Source organism: Hevea brasiliensis, chromosome 10 (assembly GCF_030052815.1).
Source record: "Hevea brasiliensis isolate MT/VB/25A 57/8 chromosome 10, ASM3005281v1, whole genome shotgun sequence".
Lineage (NCBI taxonomy): Eukaryota > Viridiplantae > Streptophyta > Magnoliopsida > Malpighiales > Euphorbiaceae > Hevea > Hevea brasiliensis.
Window position 1 is genome coordinate 5,902,355 of NC_079502.1, and position 19,841 is coordinate 5,922,195.

The 19,841-nt window shown below is 30.9% G+C and overlaps 1 protein-coding gene across 2 annotated transcripts; it reads left to right on the forward strand.

Moving 5' to 3' along the window:
• The first annotated feature begins 4,134 nt into the window (after positions 1-4,134).
• On the forward strand, positions 4,135-11,660 carry LOC110648540 (uncharacterized). 2 transcript variants are annotated; one of them, XM_021802814.2, is made up of 14 exons: positions 4,135-4,370; positions 4,613-4,924; positions 5,113-5,287; positions 5,753-5,836; positions 5,919-6,160; positions 6,314-6,503; positions 6,869-6,948; positions 7,188-7,272; positions 8,496-8,627; positions 8,721-8,834; positions 8,936-8,983; positions 9,979-10,063; positions 11,053-11,109; positions 11,225-11,660. In XM_021802814.2, the coding sequence occupies exons 2-14, from the start codon at positions 4,701-4,703 to the stop codon at positions 11,344-11,346; spliced, it is 1,638 nt and encodes a 545-aa protein (XP_021658506.2). In that variant the 5' UTR covers positions 4,135-4,370; positions 4,613-4,700; the 3' UTR covers positions 11,347-11,660. The 2 variants fall into 2 exon arrangements, with proteins under 2 accessions (XP_021658506.2, XP_021658505.2); XM_021802813.2 differs by having other exon boundaries at positions 4,137-4,370; positions 6,281-6,503.
• The last annotated feature ends 8,181 nt before the right edge of the window (positions 11,661-19,841 follow it).

Genomic DNA, 19,841 nt, shown 5'->3' on the forward strand with positions numbered 1-19,841 from the left:
CTCTGATTGATTATATCCCATTGTAGATTGGAAGACAAGACCAACCCATGCCATAAATTGTATTTCAATGGTTGAGTCTTTTTTTCGTAAGGATTAAAAGAGTGGGATTTAGATATTAGTCTATCAAATGAATAATATGCTTTGAATTACTAAATCAAGCCAAGCTAGACAATGACTGATATTCTCTCTTTAGTTTCATTTACTTGACTAGGATTAACTTCTTAACGATCTTTTTATTTATAATTTTATTTTAGAGTGAATTTACTTCAAAGATTGCACCTAATTGTTAGGGATCAACTATTAAATTGAATAAATTGAAGATCATAAAAAAAAATAATAAAGAAAATATGTTAGTAACCTAAATATAAAAGTTAATATGTACATGATTTATGCCACGATACATTAGGCAATCATATATTTACAATAACATATTAAAATGCTAAAGTTGACAACTATGATTTTCGACATATAACTTATATTATAATTTTGAATTATTCATTTTTTGTTTTCTAAAAATTTTTCATGCAAAATGCTGGTAAATATCTCAAATCAATGGTTAAATACTTTATTTACTCTCAATTGCCTAATGTTGGAAATCCCACATCGAAAAATATTAAAAAAATGTGAAGAAAAGTGTCAATATACAAGTGGTTAAATTGTAATATTAAATTGACTAATTATTTTGATATATAAAATAATTAACCACTTATATAAGTCAAATTAAAATGAATTAAAATAATATTTGACCATTACTCTCTCCAAATTTAACATGGTATTAAAGGTCATAATAGGTTGTAGGTTTTAATCGCTCATAAGGTTATATAATTGAGTTCGTATCGGGTTAAAATATTAACTAATTTTCAAATGACAAATATGTGATTGCATTTTTTTTTTTTTTGCCAAGCACGTGGTTGCACTTAGGGAATAGTATTAGAAATCCCACATCAAAAGAATATGAACTAAAATGACAATATATAGATTATTAAATTATAATATTAAATTAGATAATCATTATAAACCTGAGTTAAAATATAATTTTATCAGCCCAAATTAACTCAATTGGCAAATGAGTAATTATTAAGAGCATCCACATCACAATTCTTTCACTTATACTTACACCCAAATTATCCAATTATTGACTAACTAATTATATGATATAAAAAGTAATGATAATTATAGAGCATAAAAAAATTTAAAATGCAAATATTATTTATAAGTAAAAGTTTATTTAGTAAATTAATAAAATTATTATAGTGAATAAATAATATTATATATTTGATAAATAATTAAAAATTATTATTATGTAGTATTTATTAATTTTGATAAATAAAAATTAAATAATGTGATAAAATATGATTAACGATGTAATATATATATACGTATTATACTTAATATAGAGATATTAAGAGAAGGGTAAAATGGTGTTCTTATTTTAAAACAATAATAGTTAATTGAGAATAATTCTATGTTCCATTTGTTTAACGAAAAATCCTGAAAAATATTTTCTGTATTTTTTAATGTTTGAGGATATTCAAGAAAATTGATCAATAGAAAATATTTTCCTAATTAAAAGAAAATAAAGTCGTTTTTCTTAAAAATGACTTTCATTTTTCAAAAGAAAAAGTTATTTACCGTTTTCTAAACTTTTAAAATCTTATTAAAATGTGAACACATTTACATATACATGAAATAAATAAACATTATAAATTTAACATTATAATCAAACAACGAAAAATATTTTTTATGAAAATATTTTTTAAGAAAATATTTTTTAATATTTTCCACAAATAAATCATTGAAACAAACAGAGCCCTAATTTAATAATTTTTTGAATTATAGCAGTGTAGGGTGTATTAGCTAACAACATTTGTTTGCTACTTTTACCAAATGAGCTTAGAGTAGTTATTGGGTATAAAATTTTTATCAACTACCCCAAACTTATAATTCAAACACTTCCTAAATATTTTTTTTTTAAAAATAGTCTAAAGTACCTCACTTTTAAGGTTGGCAAATTATAAAAACCAAATTTTTTATTTCTGAAATGTAAAAACAAATATATTAATATTGATAAAATATAATGTCTAACTAATAAATTTTTTATTTTAAATTTGACAAAATGCTTATTTAGGCTATTAAAGTTATACCAAATGTCACAAATTTTTAAAGTGTTTCGAGATTCAATTAATTCCTTCGACTTTTAGAAAATATCAAACAAATATTTTAAATATTAAAAAATATATTAAATAAACTCTGAGAATAAATAAGTCATTTAATTTTAAAAATAGATAAAAAAAATTAAACTATAATTTACCTCTAATATAAATTTAATTAAAGCTATGCATAGAATTTTTATCAACAATCTGTATATCTATTTTGCAACGTCTCAATAAATATCTGCTGCATACGGAACAAATTGATAAGTTATTTTTTATATGATTCTAAAAATTTTTGTATGGAAATATTTTTAAAATTTAATTGACTTATTTAACTTGTTTTAAAATTTAAAGAATTTAATTAAACTCTAAAATACTCTAAAAACATACTTTAAAGAGTAATATAGGCATTTTGCCTTTAAATTTCAAGTCCATTTCAAGTTGTAGGTGTCAAATCCTTGCTGATCCTCCAAAGCTTACCTTAAAGCCAACGAATAATCCAACCTTAGTGAACAAATTTTCAATGTTCACTTGTCATTATTATGAAGTACAAACCCCAAAAAATTAGTGTTAATTAATTGCTAAGCTCCTTTATCTAGGAGGAGCTAGTGATTGGCTATGGTTATAGATTGGAGGTAAAGAATTGGGGGCTTGGGACAGGTTTGTTGTGGTGTTTATATCTGGTGAAGTGAAAAGAAGGGGAGAAGAAATATAATAATAATAATAATAATAAAGGAATGATCGTAATATGGTCCCATAATGCCCTTATAGGAAGCAACACCCCCACCCATTTGTTTTTCTTTTTATAGGTAAAGATTTTTTTTAATGGTTATTTGATTTCATACTAAATAAAATTACTTTATCACAAAAAAATAAAATAGTTTAACATAAATTTACACTGATTTCATAGGATTTTTTAAAATGATTTTTTTTTATAAAATAATTAATTATTAAAAATTTATTAACTTAAAAATATATAATATTTTTAATAATATAAGAATATTAATTAAATAGCACCAAATAAAAATATAATAATTTAATAAAAAAGTTACTTCATGTAAAAAAAATTAAATATTATATATATATATATATAATGAACAAATTTTATTTTTTTAATAAAATTAATAAATTTTCATAATTAATTATTTTAAAAAAATATATCAATTTAAAAACTGTATAAGATGAAAAAAAATTATTAAATTATCTTTCTTTCTATTAGGACTGAGTATTCGATTTAAACCGAACCGAACTGAACTATCAAAACTGAATTAATCGAATTATCATATTTTAGAAATCGAATCGAAATAAATGAAAAAAGTAATTGAACCAAACCACTATATTTCAGTTCAATTCGATTCAAATCAATATATTTTTGAGTTTTGATAAATTTTTTAATTTAGACTTAATTTTTATATTATTTAATTTAATTTTGACATTAATTTAAACATAATAATCTTTAATTAATAAAATTAAATAATTTCTATATATAAAATTATATATAATTTATAAATTTTTTATAAAAATAAATCAACTTAAAAATTAATAAAATAATTCAATTCAATTATATTTAATTAATTTTTTTAAAATTAAATTAAATTAAATTAATTAAAATTTTTAAAATATAAAATTAAATTAAATTATTTTAAAAATTAAATTAAATTATTAAATTAAAATAATTTAATTTCATAACTCACCTCTACTTTCTATCACACAAAGTGTAATAATTGAATTCCCCGTTAATTAAATTACAAACGAAGGTAAAAGAAAACAGAAAAAGGTGATAGAGTTGAACTTGACCGCGAGGCGCAAGCACCAAGCAAGCAGCCGCCCAACGAAACGAATCTCGCGAGATCCAGTGCAGTGAAACTGAACGCATCACTTTAATTATTAATTTTAAATTAAAATTAAAAAATTCGAATAATAAAAATAATAATAATAATAATGGCAAAAAATAAAAGGAAAATCTCACAAGAACCTGGAAAATCTATATAAAACGGAAGGTCCAGCAGCGCCACATACTTGGCATTTCAAAACCAGAGAAAATCGCGCGGACATCAACAAATATTCCATTTTCTTTTCTTCCATATTTTCTCTCCATCCAAACACATCTCATTCATCCTCATCGATCCATTCCATTTCCTTCTCGTTCATAAATAGCTACTCCGCTCACCGTAATCGCTGCTTCTTGATCGATCATTCACTCGCACAAATTCCGCGGTAAATCCGATTTCTTTGCTTCTCCTCTTCGTCTTCTTCCTTACGATTTTCATTTCTTTTTTTCTCTTTTTTTTTTTCCTTTTTCTTTTATGTCTATTTTTCTCTTTCTCCGCAATTTCGCTTTTCTTTGATTCCTGTACATTCTACAAGGTTTTAGTCATTTATCGGATTTCTGGCGTGTTATGATTTCCTTTTTTTTTTTTTTTCTAATTGCGATGTGATTTTGTGTATTGAATGTGCAGGATTTGTGGTTTTTTTGGGGGATTGGGAGGGAGGGAGGCTATGGTGGATGATAGTGTCTGAGGAGGGTGGTTAGTTTCGAGGTTTCAAATGGATTCGGCGAGGAGTTGGTTACAGAAGTTACAGCCACGGGACAAGCTGAGGACTTCTTCTAGGAAGAAGGATACGTTTGATGAAGGTAAAGATGAGGCCAAATCTCCAGAAGATGAGGAATCTCTTTCCAATGCCACCAAGCAGAAAGTTGCTGCGGCCAAGCAGTATATTGAGAACCATTACAAGGAGCAAATGAAGAATCTACAGGAGAGGAAGGAGCGGTATGCCTCCATTTTCTTCTTAAAATATATTTTTATTTAGCTGGTATGGTAATGTTATCTTTCCCATGGTCCTGGAGCGTAGAAACTTTTAGGGATTGCTTTTTTTTTTATTCAGTTGGATGGTAGGGTTGAATCTATGGTGGTTTTTAAGACTGAAAGCATTTTAATTTATGATTGTATTATAATAGACGAACTATATTGGAAAAGAAGTTGGCTGATGCTGATGTTTCTGAGGAAGATCAGAACAACTTACTTAAGTTTTTGGAGAAGAAAGAAACTGAATACATGCGCCTGCAAAGGCACAAAATGGGTGTTGATGACTTCGAATTATTGACAATGATCGGCAAGGGTGCATTTGGGGAGGTATAAACTTTTCTTCTCCTTTTATAGTGATTGGCAAGGGTTGATTGGGGATGTGTACAAGAAATTTATTGATACACTTGGGGAGGTATACAACATTTTTTTCAAACCAAACAGAGTGTTTGTTTCTTTTCTTTTCTTTTTTTTTTTTTTTTTGGGAGGGGTCTTGTTATCCCCCCTTTTCTTTTTCAATATGTATTTGCCCATTAGCTTATTGGTTCTATCCCCTGTTTATTAGGTGATTGGCTATTATATTGGCCCTATTGAATTATTTCAGATTTATGTTAGTTCCTAATAGTCAATATATATATATATGTGTGTGTGTGTGTGTGTGTGTGTGTGTGTGTGTGTGTGTTATTAAGTCTGGCCTAAATCTAGGTTCAAAATTTTACCCTAGATTTTTTTTAAATCACCGTTGCTTTTTTGGCAGTAAGTTTATACTTGACTTAAATTTTGGTTTCTTGGCAGGTTAGAGTTTGTAGGGAAAAGACAACAGGCCATGTATATGCCATGAAAAAACTTAAGAAATCAGAGATGCTTCGCAGAGGCCAGGTATGCATTTATCTTCCCTGTCTGATGACAACACTATGTTTTGATGGTATTCATTGTTAGTTGGCTTTGTAATCTTTTTTAGGTTGAGCATGTGAGAGCTGAAAGGAATCTGCTTGCAGAGGTTGACAGCAATTGTATTGTAAAACTATATTGCTCTTTTCAAGATGAAGAATTTCTGTACCTTATCATGGAATACCTGCCTGGTGGGGATATGATGACTTTACTTATGAGAAAAGATACGTTGACAGAAGATGAAGCTAGATTTTATGTTGCAGAAACAGTGTTAGCTATTGAATCTATCCATAAGCACAATTACATTCACAGGTTTGTGGTTAAAGATAACAATGTATCAATTCTCTTTTATGTGCGCTTGAGAAATATGATTATATTGGACTGTAAATCACTGTTCCTTTAATTTAATTTTCTTGTGATCATGTATTATAGGGATATCAAACCTGATAACTTGCTACTTGATAGATATGGACACTTGAGGCTGTCTGATTTTGGACTGTGTAAACCATTAGACTGCAGTACCATCCAAGAAGGGGATTTTTCAGTAGTGAACAACAGTGTTAATGGGACTGGACAGAATGAAGAAGGGCCAGCGGTTCCAAAGCGCACACAACAGGAGCAACTACAGCATTGGCAAAAGAACAGAAGGATGCTTGTATGTTCCAGGCTGCTATGCGTCTGAATTCTGTATTTAAGTGAATATTCACATTTGTGTTTTCTCAAGTTCGCCAATGTGTCATTTAGATTATATTGGCATAATCAAAGTTTAAGTGGATGGTTTATTTTCACAGTGCATTATCTCTTTCTTCGTCATTTGAGCGGCATGTCATCTTCAATGACAATGTGTATTGTGCTGTTTACTCAGCAAAGAAATTAAATACCGTTTATGTTGGAAAATTATAAATGGGAATTGTCTTATTTTTTTTTTCAAATTTTTTAAAATGGGCCATTGAATTTATTCAAATTGCCTCCCTCCCTTCTCCTCCTCCTCTGTTAATTGTCAATTTGTGGCCATTGCAGGCTTACTCCACTGTTGGTACACCTGACTATATTGCTCCAGAAGTACTGCTGAAGAAAGGTTATGGGATGGAATGTGATTGGTGAGCAATATTCATGCAAATTTACTGATTTGGCATTTGGTTGTGATATGTCAATTACTTCTACTGTTTCTGTGTTCTGTTTCATTTTTAAAATTAAATTCAGTTGGATATGTTGGCAACGTAATCACATTTAAATGACTTCATTTTGTTACCAATGTCTATCAAATGTCTATAGATGCCCAAATTTTTGTTTAAAATTTACACTTGTGAGCTAATGGCCATTTATTATGAAATCACAGGTGGTCACTTGGTGCTATTATGTACGAAATGCTTGTGGGATACCCACCTTTTTATTCAGATGATCCTATGTCAACCTGTAGGAAGGTAGAGTAAGGCGTTGCTAATTTCATCTTTCATTTTCACTCTAAAATCTTATGACATTTTATATAATTTTTGCAAGTTTGTAGCTCACTTTGAATGATAATGAGGCTCTATGCAACATTATTTCATTGATATTTGATTCATGCACATGAATCACATTTACTTAATATTGAAATAGTTTCTATGTTATTTCCTTTCCTTATTAAAGAGTGATTGATTGCTATGATAAGGTAGAATCTGAAAGTAATTGCCCCCAGTGTGCCATAGAAGACCACTATGGAGTCAACTTTGCTCTTATAGATTCCTTAGATTGCATATTACTCATCTGTGTGACATTTAAAATCATGCTTTACTATTTCTCGCCTGCATCATCGCTTTAGCTGTAATCAGAATAAAACTGGCTGCAGTTACTGGTGGCTGATTTTGAACTGAATAAGGATTTAAGCATGTGGTTCCTAGAAGCTTGCATCATTTATGAATTGTATAATATAAGGATGGATCTTTGCAAAGGTACATCTTGCTGCATGCATATCATAGTTGGTCTGTTTTTAGTTTCTTTTCCCCTTTTCTTTTTCAAAGTTCATCTTCAGTCTCTTATTCTTATAGTTATACTTGAATATTCATAGTAGATAACAGTTTGTTTTCCAATTCTACCTGCCTAGATAATGCTTTAACTTGGAGTTCTTTTGACTGATTTTTCCATTCTCTCATTGAGACTTTACTGAAACATGTTATAGATCGAGAGAAACGTTAGTGAGCCTCAGTATTTAAGGTAATGGGACAACTGAGTCAGGAGTTTGTATTATGACCCATTCCCTGATTCCAAAAAAATGTGTTGCTCTTCTGTGGGTTTTACTCTAGTTAATTATTGTGTGTTCCATTGACATTTACCCCAAAGGATAGACCTGTGTTCTTTTTAGTGTGACAAGTTGTGCTTTGAAAGTATTGATTTTATTGGTGTTCCCAGTTGTTTCATGCCAGATCCCCCTTTTATGTCCTTAAATATATTGTAGATATTAATTAGTACCTTTTTGTCTTATCTAAATTAAACTTTCGATGCGGATAGATTTATTGATATTTCCTTGTGCTTGTTACTTGTGATTTCTGAAACCACCCCCTACCTCCTTCCCTTTTCTTCATAGATTAAGCCTAAAAGAACCTTTAAAAAAAAAGGAAATAATAGAAGAATCTTAATTAATTTTGCACTATTATTACTTTTTATGCAGATAGTAAATTGGAAGACTCATTTGAAATTTCCAGAAGAAGCTAGACTATCTCCAGAGGCTAAGGATCTTATTAGTAAACTCTTGTGTAATGTCAACCAGAGATTGGGATCAAAAGGCGCAAATGAAATAAAGGTGTTGTATGATGTGTCCTTTTTTGAATACTTGGATATGTTAGATAAGCCAGTAGCAAATATAAGGAAGTACCTTCTGCTTCTACTCTTGCAGGCTCATCCATTTTTTAATGGTATTGAATGGGATAAGCTTTATCTGATGGAGGCTGCATTTATCCCTGAGGTCAAGGATGAGCTGGATACTCAAAATTTTGAAAAGTTTGAAGAGGTATTGATCTGCCTCCTTTTCTCATTGAATATATGAATAATTTTATCAGGGCTCATGTCCTTATTATACCTGTCTTCTTTCTGCTTCCTCTTTCTCGGCAGGCTGAGAAACAGTCCCAAACTACTACTAAAACTGGTCCATGGAGAAAGGTCAGTTAGATGTACATATGCTACTTTAGCTGTTTTTAATCACCTTGCATATATGGCATTATTGTCTGCATTATATTAGATTCTATTCTTCACTTGATCTATGAAGTTTTGTTGATTCCTTCAAAATCTTATTTTGCTTTCAGTGAAACAGAAAGTTGTTATTTTGATGCTGAAGCAATAAAATTGAAGTTACTGTAGTAGTTTCTTTTCCAGTGTTAGGTGTTATATGAGTTCTGTTCATGGGCTAGCACTTGTGATGAGGATTGTAGTTGATAACTTACACAATCTTTGCAGATGAATCTAGGGTTTTAAAGGTTCTTTTTTTTTTTTTCTTTTTTCTTTTTCTTTTTCTTACCTTCTTTTTGTTACCTTCTTTTTGTTTCTATGCATTTGAATGTGCGGGTGAGATGATAACATAAGAGCTATGACTAAAGATTTTGAGCTTTAGCTATTCCATCGAGTAATTATTCCTCATTTAAAATTTGGAATAGCTATCCTTATTTCCGTCCAATTCCATGTTTATTTCATGAACCAAATGTTTCCTTTATCCATGTTGCTGGTCTGCTAAATGATATCTACTGGAAAATGCACCCACATTGGTACGTATAATGTTTATAAGTGACATTTTATTGCTAGGTTGAGGTGTAAGGGTCTGGTAATTTGTGTCACCAAGGTTAATCCCTCTGTTGGAAATCAGAATACTCTGAAGTGAGGAGCTTTGTTTTGTTTGATTTACCCTGAATTGAGTATTACTGGATCCCTTTTGAAGAACTTGTTTCTAGCCTCTTATTAAAGCATCAAATGATCTTGATGATGTGAGCACAATACATAAGAAGCATCAACAGTTTTTGCTTAGCTTTTTTAGTTATCACGGTTATCTTGTTACTGTTTGGTTTCTGATGGGTCATTGTTAGTGTTTAAGCCTTTTCTTTGCTTTTTGTTTTTCCTTTTGTACTTTTATTTTCTTCTCATTTTCTGAACCTTCTATTCTGCAGATGCTTTCATCTAAAGATCTCAATTTTGTGGGCTACACGTATAAGAACTTTGAAATTGTGAATGATTATCAAGTGCCTGGAATGGGTAATCTTGCTCTCTTATATGCATATAGAACATTTTTTACTTGCATGGGACTGCTTTATTATGTATTCAGTATTCACTTTTTAAGTATGTGTTTTCGTTACACACACAAACACACATGCATGCACACACTTGCATGCGGTCTGCTCATGAGACCAATATACGTGACAATTTGGAGAATTGCCATTTGTGCTTGGAGCCTTGAGCACATTACTTAGAAAAGTGGGAAAATTTACTAATCTTTTCATGTGTGAAAACTTAGCCATGCATCATCTATTTGCTGAATGGATTCTTTGTTTTCAACATGTTATGTGCCTAATATATTTTACAAGAAATATTTTAGCGTACTTTAAAATGGACCTTCATATTTTACTGGAATTTTGAACTTAAAAATTTTGTATGACCATCTTCTGCAGAGTTGTAAAGCACTGTGACCCATGCTGTTTTTTTCTGCTTTTTTGAAGATGCAAAAGAGATTTGAGCAGGCTAACGTAGACCTACATAATTTTATTTCATCGAACAATGTGGCTGTACTGTAGCCTTGTTGTTTTGGTCCCAAATTGGACTTGTCAAATTTTGCATTACTGCCTTAGCCATGCAGATGCGGCGCAAATTCCTTACCGAAACCAATGCATGCATCAAATATGGGTCCTCACCAACTTAGTGAGATCCTTTAAAACAACACTTTACAAAGGATGACATAAAAGGATTTCAAACTTCTGCAATGGTTTCCTGATTGTCCTGGTTGCATCGGTTTATATGAATCTGCAAAACTATTTCCAAAGGTTTTATTTTTTGAAGGCAAATATTTCCAAATGTTATGTTCATGTGTTGTGTAGTAAGTATTTTAAAATACAAATGAAATGTGTAGTAAGGTTGTCCCCTTTGTTTAATTTTGGTAATTTGTTTTGTTTTTTTGTTCTTGGTTACTTTCAGTTCAGAATTATATTTTATGGTGATCGATCTTTTTTTTTTTTTTTTAATCCTCATAGCTGACTTGAAGAAGAAAAACACCAAACCAAAGAGGCCATCGGTGAAGGCACTTTTTGGTAGGCTGAGTTCCCCCATGATATTTATTGGAAGCATGCGTTATGGTCTGTATTTACATTATCCATCGTGGAGGCGTCTTGTTTCTCAAACCTTTTTGTTGCTTTACTTGGACAGAGACGGAGTCAGAGACATTGGAATCATCAGATACTACTAGTGAACAATCTGTTCAAGGGAGTTTTCTGAATCTCTTGCCTCCCCAACTAGAAGTATCTGAAAAGCAGAAGGATTCCCTCTAACCCTTCCGATCACTTTGTACTGTCTAATGAGGAACTCTGTTCGGTTAACCAACTACAATTTGACCTCCAATTATTAAATTTTCATTCTTAATGTTTCTCACCACACTTGGATGCGTTGCTCTACTGACAGTTGCGTGAAGTTTGAGAGGCTTAATCTCCAAAACCTTAAGGAAGTGCTGGCTTTCACACAGCTGAGGGAATGATTCTCCAAGTTTTCTGGGTTATAAAGATGAAAACAAGACAGGACAAAACAGTAGAGAAGATACTAATTCATTTACTATTAGAATGTAATATATTTATTTATTTTTATTTTACCGTTGGCTACAAACTGTTGTACAAAACACACTGCTTTTAACTCATACCATTTACACAAGTACATGTTTTTAATTAATGATAAGCTAAAACAGGTGTATTTCTATTCATTAAACAACTGGACAAATTCAATTATAGGAATTGGTTATACTTAAAACTAATTTTTATCAAATTTAATGAAATTTCATAAAATTCATATAACAATATATTTTTTTTAAATTAAAATGCCGACTTACATAACAATATTTTTTAGATTGAAATGTCCTTATCAAAAATTTCCTCTCCATCATTTCTTAAGGTACACGTATCTTAAATTTTACTAAAATGCCTTAAATTGTAATTTAAGATACACGTCATAAGTACCATTAATATCATTATTAGTATAAAATAATAGGTGCATTTAATATAAATTCAATTTTATATGAGAACGGATTTAATAATCATTAAATTAAATATTTATTTTAAAATTTATGTAAAATTAATTAAAGTGTATATAATTAATGCATAAATTTATATGCAAATATTTAATTTAACGATTGTAAAGCTTGTACTCATATGAGCTCTAACTTTCCATAACCATATCCTATGATATTTTATATTTTTCCTAACTTTTTAATATTTAAACTAATTATACACTCAATAATAACACTATTTATGTTATATAAATCTCACATATTATGAGATAGGTAAATTTATTTTATATTTATTATCATATTATTAGTTAATTTATATGTGTTAAGATTTAAGAGTAAAAAAAAAAAGAATGGAAAGAATCACAAAGAAATATATGTTTTCTCTCATTACTATATAAAATAAAAGATTACATATTTATATAACAAATTTCCTGTAACTATTCCATTTAATTAAAAATATAAATCCTATCCAAATAGAAAATATAAATTCTACACTAAATAGCTCTATTAATTAGAATACAAATCATATCTATTTAAGAATATAAATCTTATAATAAATAAGAATAAAATTCATGTTAACTTTTCGTGTAAGGATAGCAACGGGTCGAGTTTTTGCGGGTATCCAATTCGACCGAACCCTAATAGGATGAGTTTCGATATTATATAATCGGGTTCGGGACGGGTTTGGATTTGAAAAATAATACTCGTGGTGGGTTCAGTTCGGGTTCGGATTTTATAAGTTGGGTATCTGTTACCCGAACCTGTTTACATAAATACTTAATTAAATATAAAATATATTTTTTTATAATAATATTTGTAAATTTTTAAATATTTTATTTTATATAAAATAGAATTTAAATATTTTATGAAATTATTAAAATTTTAAAATATGAATTATTAATTAAAATAATTTTTTATACAAAATATTAATTAAAATATATAAGATTAAATGAATTCGAGTTTTTTTCGGGTAATTATAATCAGGTTTGAGATGGGATCGGATAATTGAGAATAAATTTTAAACGGATTTGGGACGGGTTCGGGTTTTGATAATATTAATCAGGTTCGGGTATGGTGATTTTTGTGGGTACCCTGCCCGTTGCTATCTCTATTTTCGTGGCACTCCTCTTTAAAATAAAAGATATTTTTTCATCAGTATGTTTATTAATTATTATAAATTCTTTTAGTATAAGATTTTTTTTTTTGAATTTGGTAAAAATTATAATTAAACAAATTTACTTTTGAAGATAATTAATTTTTGTCAAGACCCAACCTATGGGCCTGACCGGCACTAGGACCTAGGCCAGCCTAAAGCCCCCGAAGCCTATAGTGAGTCTAACTCTTCCTTAACCCAATTCTAAGACTCATATTGAGCCCAATTTTAAGAAATTAATCAAACAAAATCTGGCCATAACATGGACAATCCAATGGAGAGTTTTTGACTCACCCGACCTGTAAGCATAATATATAACAATTTGGGGAGTTCAACTCACCCTCCATATACTCATAACAATACTAATTTAAATGGGAGTTCAGCTCCCTCATTCAATCCAATGATCATCCATGCATACTCATATACCATGCTTACAATTCCACTTAATATATACATAATAGATTCAAATGAATACATCACTAATAATGATAATACATGCGAAGTTCTAGAACATAATAAAAGAATAAAATACAATTAAATGTCGATAGTAGACCTGCGAAGAAGAGAGTAGGGTAAACTCAATAAAAGACCTCCTATATTCTAGAAAAATAGGTGAACATAAGTGAGCGTTCGACTCAAAGAGTAAAATACTAATTTTAAGTATAATTTCTATAGTTATCTAAAGCTAATGCATCCTAAAGAGTGGAATGCAATGCCTTCATAATTTTCATACACAAATCACATCATAAACAACAAAAAGGTAATTTGGAGTACTCACACACCCATATAATATTCAAAAAGTACATATATGGGAGTTGATTCCCTATACAGCTCTCTTAATCCAACCTCTGCCAGCGAGTACATCTCAAGCCGGACTTTCGCTTGATAGACCAAATGCGGGGGCCAGCGAGATCATCTCCAGCCGTGCCTACCCCGATTTATCCATAAAAGGATTGAGTCATAGTGAGTCAAGCTTTAGCCGCATCTACCCATCTTGTCCATATCCAACACCACTATAACACCCCAAAAATTTTAAATTTTATTATTTTATGAGTAATGTTGATATTTTAATTTTATTTAAATTTTAGGAAATTTTTTGAGATTTTTCGGATTTTAAAAATCGGGTTCGATTTTCCGAAAATATAAACTTTGATGATTTTTAAAAATTTATTTAAAGACCACGTGGCAAAACTAAAAATATATTTGGAGTCTACGAATTTTTCTGAATTTTCTAGAATTTTTTCGGAATTTTTGGACCTCGTTTTCGGTCCCGAGGCAGAGTAAAAATTCAAAATTTTGTATTCTGAATCGAACCGGCCGAATCGAATCGGGCCGGATCGGACCGGTCTTCTTCTTTTCTTCCTCCTCCCGCGCGCGTCTCCTCCTCCTTCTCTCTTTCTCCCGTTTCTCTCTCCTCCCGCCCCAGCCCGCAGGCCAGCCACCTCCCCCGCCACCCCAGCTCACCGGCGCGCCGCCCTACTCCTCCCCCACGGCCGGCCGCCACCCTAAACAGTCGGAAAATGCACGCGAATGCCTCTCCCTTGCGCGAGCGACTTTTCGACTTCCCTGCCAAAATCCGGTCAATCCGGCCACCAATCGGACCGGGTCTTGTGTCTAAACTTATCTACTCGTCAAGAGCTTTCCATAGACACCAAGAACACTGAAATCCGTTGAGCGGTTTGTTCAATTTTTGCCCGGGAAGTTTTAGCCCATTTTGACTTTTGGGCTAAATTTCTCACAAACCGTAAACCCCACGAGAAAACCGAGAGTACCAGAGCGCTCCACTCGTCGAGAGCTTCGCGGGGATATAAATTTCAAAATTTTCCGACACCGTTTTTCGGTGGGTCCCACGGAACTTTGCAGTGTTTTTCCGAGCATTAAATGAGCTTAGAAAATTCCATAAAAATTTTATACTAACCCCTGTGTTGTGGGCTTCGTGTAGGTATTCTCAATTCGCGGAAATTCGACAGTTGTCCGGGTCTGTGAATTTTCGGCCGCATGCACTGCCACTAAAAGTCTCCGAATTGGATCGAGGTTTTGGCTACCCCACCATTGTCAGACATCCCAAGCGCGTTCCCGAAGTCAAAATCGGCAAAGGTAAACCCGAACCTTGCTTTTTCGTAATTTTCTAGTGCTTAAATAGGATTAAAAATCCATAAAATATTCGTGGTAGCTCAGAAAATTATGATTCTTTTTGCAATAGCCTAGTAATATTGTTAAGGACCGCGGGGCAAAGTTTTAGAATTTTTAGAGTTTATTTGGGTAGTTTTTGCAAAAATGATCAATTATAAGGACTAAATTGAAATTTTACATATTGTGATGGATGATTGATTTGATGGGCCCAGGAGGGGCTGTGTGATGAGATTGAGTTGTGGATATATGGGTTGTAAATATAGAAGTGTGTTTTGAGCCCTTTTGCAGGTTGGGTAGGTCCTAGGTACAGGGAAGACTCTGCCGGATTTTCGCCACGACTTAGGACGTATTTGGTCTTTTCTTGATTTGTATTGAGTCATTTGTATTAAATAATTGTAATGTAATTGTCAGGTGAGCCAGGACAGCCTTCTTCCTCCGCCCAGCCGCCCCAGTGACCGTTGTCAAGTCTGTGAGTAAAATATTAATTTTAATTGTAATTTCGATATTATTATATGTTTAAGCATGCCCATGCATCACTTATATGTATGTATCTATGTAGTTAAACTCTAGGCACGTTTTATGTTGCATTCATAACTGTTAAAGTGCTATGGATGTTGTTGTGGTAATTTGTAGCAGTGTGCGTGCGTTGGCGTACGTGTGATGTGGTGTGGACTATGGATAGGACGGGTAGACACGGCTTGAGATCTTCACTGGGACCCGGTCCTTCGGGGTAGTCACGGCTTGAGTTCTTCGCTGGGACCCCGATTTGGATTATTAAGCGAAAGTCCGGCTTGAGTTCTTCACTGCACTGTGTTGGATTTAAGAGAGTCAGATAGGAATCACCCCATATATTATGATTGATATTACTGGGTGTGTGAGTGCTCCAAATTACCTTTTTGCTGTTATGATGTGAATTCGTTGCTGATGTTGCATTTCACTCTACAGGATGCATTAGTTTTAGATAGTTATAGAGATTATGGTTAAAATTGATATTTTACTCTCTGAGTCGAACGCTCACTCCTGTTCAATATTTTTCCAGGCCACAGGAGGATATTTTTGAGGTTAACCTGCTTTTCTCCCTCGCAGATCATCTATTTATGTTTGTGTAATTTTATAAACTTTTAGAATTTCCGCATGTGTTAGAAATATTTATTTAAATTGGGTCTATAATGTGAATTCTTATTTTGGACCTGTAAAATTATTATCACATGCATGTTTGATGGACTGGATGAGGGAGCTGAGCTCCCATTTATTTTTATGATGATATGAGTATGTGGAGGGTGAGCTGAGCTCCCCAATTGATTATTATTGTGTTTACAGGTCGGGTGAGTCGAAAACTTCCCGTTGAAAGGTCCATTTTATGGCCGAACTCTGTCCGGTTGTTTTCTTGAAATTGGGCCCAAATGGGCTTTAGAGTTGGGTTAATGAATAGTTAGGCTTACTTCGGGCCTCGGGGGCTTTAGGCTGGCCCAGGTCCTAGTGCCGATCCGGCCCATAGGTTGGGTCGTGACAACCACACACCATACGCATACTATTCCAAATTACCATAAAACAATATCTATAGCATTTTATCAATTAAGAATGCAATATAAAATGTGCATAGTGTTTAACTATATATATATATATAAGTAATGCATGGGCATGCCTGAATATATCATAATATTGAAATTATAATTAAAATCAATATTTTACTCACAGACGTGAATCGAAGTCACTGTGGCAGCTAAGTGGAGGAGGAAGACTGTCCTAACTTACCTGATAATTTCATTATAATTATTTAATATAATTGATTCAATACAAGCTTAAAAACAATCAAAAACATCTTAAATAGTGCCAAAAATCCGGCAGAGTTCTCCCTATATCTAGGACCTACCCAACCTGCAAAAGGGCTCAAAATACAGTTCTATATCTACAAGTCATACAACCATATCTCAATCACATCACATGGCCTCTCCTAGGCCCATCCAAACAGTCAACAACCAAAATTTGAAAAATTACAATTTAGTCCCTACAACTAATCATTTTGTAAAAACTGTCAAAATGAGCTCTAAAAATTCTAAAACTTTGTCTCACGGTCTTTAGCAATATTACTAAGCTAATACAAAAGGAATTATAATTTTCTAACTATCCATGAATATCTTATGGATTTTTAATCTAAACCTCAAACTAAATAATTAAGGAAACTTAGTGTTCGGGCTTACCTACGCCAATTCGGATATTGAAAATGTATCCTGGACGTCTGAAAATTGTGAGGTAGCCTATAATCTTGACCCGATTTTGAAGCTTTCTCAGTAGCCCGCCTGCCGGGCCTGAAATTATAAACCCGTGTAACTGTCGAATTTCTGCGAAACAAGCATACTTATGTGAAGCCCACAATACGAGGGTTAGTACATAATTTTTACGGAATTTATTAAGCTCATTTAATGCAAACAAAAAAAACACAGCGAAGTTCTGTGGGACCCACAAGAAAACCAGTGTCAAAAAATTTTAAAATGGGTATTGCCGCGAAGCTCTCATCAAGGGGAGCACTTCGATACTCTCGGATTTTTAATGTGGTTCATTATTTACGAGAAATTTTATCAAAAAATCAAAATGGGCTAAAACTTTTGAAGTTTGATTCGCATAAACAAACGATACCACGCAAACTTGGTATCTATACAATTCCCATGAGAAGAGGAACATTTTGATACTAACAACGCTAAAAATAGTGATCGGATAAAGAAATTATGGCTAGAAAATGAAAAGGAAGAAAAGAAAATGAAAAGGAGAGAGAGAGAGAGAGAGAGATAGGGGGGGGAGGAAGGCACGCTAGCAGACAGCTTTAAAGTTGTATTTTTTTATTTTTTATTTTTATTTATTATTATTTTTTTAATTATCTTCTTTTATTTTAAATTCAATTCAAATAAATCACATAATATTAATAACATAATATTTTCTTTTTATTTTATTTATAATTTAAAAATTCATATTGTTACAATTTTAATTTTAAAATTATATCAAATTATATAGAATTTAATTAAATTTTATATTTTAAATTATATTGTGTCTATAGATTGCAACAGGTAGAGTACATGCGAATATCATTCTATTCGAATCTAAATCCGATTAATATTTTCAAAACTCAAACCCGTCTCAAACTCAATTAAAATTTATTTTCAACTATCTAAACTTGTCTCAAATCCGAAAATTATATTCAAAAAATACCTAAATCCGATTAATTTTATATATTTTAATTAAAAATTTACACAAAAATATTTTTTATTAATAAGTTATATTTTTAAAATTGAATAACTCAATAAAATATTTTAATTATATTTCATATAAAATAAAATATAAAAAAATTATAAATACCACTTAAAAATATATATTTTATATTTAATTAAATATTTATATAAATAAATTCAAATAATAAACATTCAACGTCCAACCTTATTATAAATATTAAATTTTAAGTTTAAATTCATTTTAAATACCCAAACTAATATTGTTAAAGAGGACCTGAAAAGTTCCCTTGTTGTGTCCTATCAACAGTAAAACTCCATTTTAACTAGACGAAGTTGGCAGTGGTCACATGTCATGATGTCGGTGGTGGGTCCATGGTTGGCCTTAAATCTCCATCTGTCAACAAATTATGGGCGTGGCCACATGGAGCCAATGTCACTGCACGAATTAAAAAGTCAATTCTTGAACGAACGTCGACGTTTTTGACGAGTCATTAGCACTCATCATTATTATTATTTTCGAAAGTTAGGAGAAGGAGAGAGAGCAAATGATCAAAGTTGACGCACATGACACTGAGACACGTGTTAATTTAGAAGTAAACCTGGCAGCTGACAAGCTCTCATCCTGCGCAACGCTGCTAATATTAATTTCTTTTACATAAATTTTCAAGGAATTTTATTATTGCATTAAATATTTATTACTAATATTAATTTTTATATATTTATCATATTAATATAATTAATAAATTAAAAATATATTAATTCTATTTTATAATAATAAAATATTATAATTATATTTTATAAATAAATTGTAATTATATTGAGAGCAAAGAAAATTTTATAATTTGTTACTTATAAATAAATTTACACTTTTAATAAATTAATCTATATAATATATAAATGTGTTAAGGTGTGGAGGATGTTAGTTTTGTCCAAATTAGCTTTTATTATTTATAATATTTATAATTATATTTTTTATTATTTAATTTAATTTTATAATTTATATAAATTTAAAATTTTTAAGACTTAAAATTTTATTGTCTATATAATTTTAGAGTTTATATAAATATAAAATTTTTATTCTTATTTATATTTAAATTCTAACTAATTGAATTTTATTATAATATGTTTTAAAATAAAATTTTATAAAAATGTCTTTATAATGTATATTATTTAAAGAAAATATAAAGGTATTTTATCTATATAAATCACTTTTTTTTGTTAATCATAATATATTTTTATCTCTATCTTATAATTATTTGT

What these genes read in the sequence shown, in the direction of transcription:
- LOC110648540 (XM_021802813.2), top strand. Translation starts at nt 4,701, where the DNA reads ATGGATTCGGCGAGGAGTTGGTTACAGAAGTTACAGCCACGGGACAAG. An exon ending in ATTTTGAAAAGTTTGAAGAG is followed by an intron (nt 8,835 to 8,935) that starts GTATTGATCTGC and finishes CTTTCTCGGCAG; the next exon opens with GCTGAGAAACAGTCCCAAAC. An exon ending in AAACTGGTCCATGGAGAAAG is followed by an intron (nt 8,984 to 9,978) that starts GTCAGTTAGATG and finishes TCTATTCTGCAG; the next exon opens with ATGCTTTCATCTAAAGATCT.